A 2,571-nucleotide genomic window follows, 5' to 3' on the forward strand; every position below is an offset into this window, starting at 1 on the left:
ACTGGGACGCCCGGAAGGGAACGGGCAAGGCCGAGGCGCCCGGGAGGAGGGCGGGCGGGAGGCTTTATTTACATCGGTCCGGTCCGAATGGCTTGTTCCTCGCTCTGGCCGCCGCGGCCGCGGGTATTTACAAGAAGAGAGCAGCATGGCTTGAGGGCGCGTGGGCGCGGACGGGCGGACCCTAGGGCAACAGCGGGGGCTTGAAGGAGCAGTTGCCAGTGCAGTGGCGGGGCGTCAGCATCTTGCAGGAGAAGTGGTGCAGGGCGTCGTGGGCTTCTAGAGAGACAGTCGAGCGGGCCACGTTGGGTGCCTAGCCTGCCTGGCTTCACCGGCGTGGTCCACCCCGTCCCACTCCCCTTCAAGCCCAAGTCTCACCCACCCCCCTCTGGCTCAGTGATTCTGAAGCCAGTGAATCAGAAGATGGTAGGAGAGTAGGAGAGAGATCCTGGGGATTCAGAACCACTGTTCTGGTTCAATAGCCCCATTTTACAGAAGGGGAAACTGAGGCACAGAAAGAGGTAGGTCCATCTGCACAAGGCCAGATTTGGACCCGTCGGCAGATTTTCCAATGCCCAGAGCCCAAGGGACTCTTTCTCCCTATCCCACTGTTCTAGGATCATTTCTCCATTAAATAATAATAAATAATAAAAATAATAATAAATCCTACTTCCCTCCTCTCAGCTTCTGATCCATGTAGACCTGGCCTTCCTCTCTCACTACTTCCCCACCCCACCCCCCCGCAATTCATTTATTCAGTCGATCGTTCATTCATTCGCGGACACAGCCAGCGTCTGGAACCCCTCCTATCTTTGTTCCCCGGCTTCCGCACCTTTTAACTTCTGCTGGATGGCATAGCGCGCCTTCCGCTCTTGGTCAAGTTCATTACACAGAGTGTCTGGAAGACATAGGGAGGGGCTGGTGAGGAAATGAGACCACCCTCGGGCTGGCCGGGGTCACATCCCGGGCCTCACTCTCTCCCCAGCTCTCATCCTCTAGCAAAAACAAGTCCGGGGACTGAGGGAGGGGGTATCTATGCTCCCAACTGCAGCCTGGTGGAGGGAGGAAATGGCCTGGGATGGCGCTTAAAGGCAGACGGATCTAACCAAAATTAAAGCAAACTTGGGCATTACTTCCCAGGTAATTTTACGCCTCGATTTTTAATTTAGAAACCATGGAAATTGCCGCGATAAGAAGTTCAATCACTCCATGTAATGATGCCTGCAAGCCGTTTGCTGGGCTCGCTTGCCATTCTGAGGCTAATCAGAGTATACAAAGGATATTAAATAAAAAAATAATTGTTAAATTACCTTCCATTTAAATCCAAATGACTGAGCCAACATTGCGGCTCCTGCCAGACAAGAGGCAGTTACGGCCGGTGCACGCGCTCACCTGACTCCCGTCTTACCTCTGACAATTTGCAGCTGTTGCACCATTTCTTCTCGATAAGCCAATTCTCTCTTCATTTGATCCTGAAAATTATCTGTGCAAATTGATTAAGTGAGAGCTGTTATGCACAGCCCCCTCCTCGGCCCCATTTCCCCACTCCTCACTCCCTCCCCACTCCCTCAGTCTTTGGCGTGGCGGGAACCCCCTGGAATGGAGAGTTCAGCGGCTTCCGCCGGGCGCGCAGGGCAGCTGCCTGAAATGGGGTCCCGGAAGGAGGCCAGGAGCGCGGGAAGAAGGTTCTGGCCATAAGGTGGAGGAGGGGTGAAGTGAGGTGGGTCGGGATGGGGGTACCTTTAAGACTCTGAAATTCTCTCTCCAGCTTCTTGCGCAGCTCCATTTGCTCCAGGAGCAGCTTTTGCAATTCGTCTGTGAAAGGGGTGAGAGTGGGAGGTAAAGGGGAGGGATGTGCAGGAACCAGGCAGCCCAGAGTCACCCAGTCCTGCCCTGGCCAATCACCCTGAGATAAGAATTGGGGCCGGTGGGGTTGGTAGGTAGAAGCCCTCAGCACTCAGTTTTCCCATTTCCTCCCAAAGGATTTGGGTAAGAAAAGGGGGCTGGGAGATAGACTGCCCAGGAGAATCAAATTTGGGATGGTAGAATGCATACTGGACTTCTAGGTCCTGGCTCAAGGCATTAACCAGCGTGACAACTGCCTTAAGTTGTTCCTACTCCCTAACCTTAGAGGTTGACCCAGGAGGACTGGATTTACGTTTCGAAAGACAGGCCTAATCTCTCCCTTCAATAATACAGGGCAAGGAGAATCTGGTCAAAGCCTTGGATCGTGATCTTGGAAAAATACGTATACTCACAACAACGTGTTTGCAATTTCAGGAGGTACCCAGACCTCAAATTCATGCTAAGAACACTCATAGAAAGCACCAATGATTTTGAAGGTAATTGCATATCCTGTAAAATCTGTAACTAGGCAGAATAAAAGACCACCAATGCTTTTCTCTCTCCCCATTCCAATTTCCAAGCCCATCCAAAGGCTGGTTTGGGAAGAGGGGAGCAGAAAGGTTTGTAAATCCTGTCAGTGCCCGCAGAGAACAGCTCCAGAGAAGTGGCAGGGGGCTGTCCTGACTATGGAGCTATAGATATTTGGGTCCTCCCCATGCGGATGCTCTC

General features: G+C 52.6%; 1 protein-coding gene across 1 annotated transcript in view; it reads right to left on the reverse strand.

The window, feature by feature from the left end:
- Positions 1-2,571, reverse strand: part of SKOR1 (SKI family transcriptional corepressor 1) — a 20,316-nt gene continuing 17,745 nt past the window's right edge. The window contains 4 exon segments of the mRNA XM_015595824.2: positions 1-276; positions 830-895; positions 1,406-1,480; positions 1,738-1,812. Of these exon segments, the coding sequence (XP_015451310.1) occupies positions 182-276; positions 830-895; positions 1,406-1,480; positions 1,738-1,812 (311 nt within the window). The 3' untranslated portion in view covers positions 1-181.

This window comes from Pteropus alecto, unplaced genomic scaffold, assembly GCF_000325575.1.
Source record: "Pteropus alecto unplaced genomic scaffold, ASM32557v1 scaffold86, whole genome shotgun sequence".
Lineage (NCBI taxonomy): Eukaryota > Metazoa > Chordata > Mammalia > Chiroptera > Pteropodidae > Pteropus > Pteropus alecto.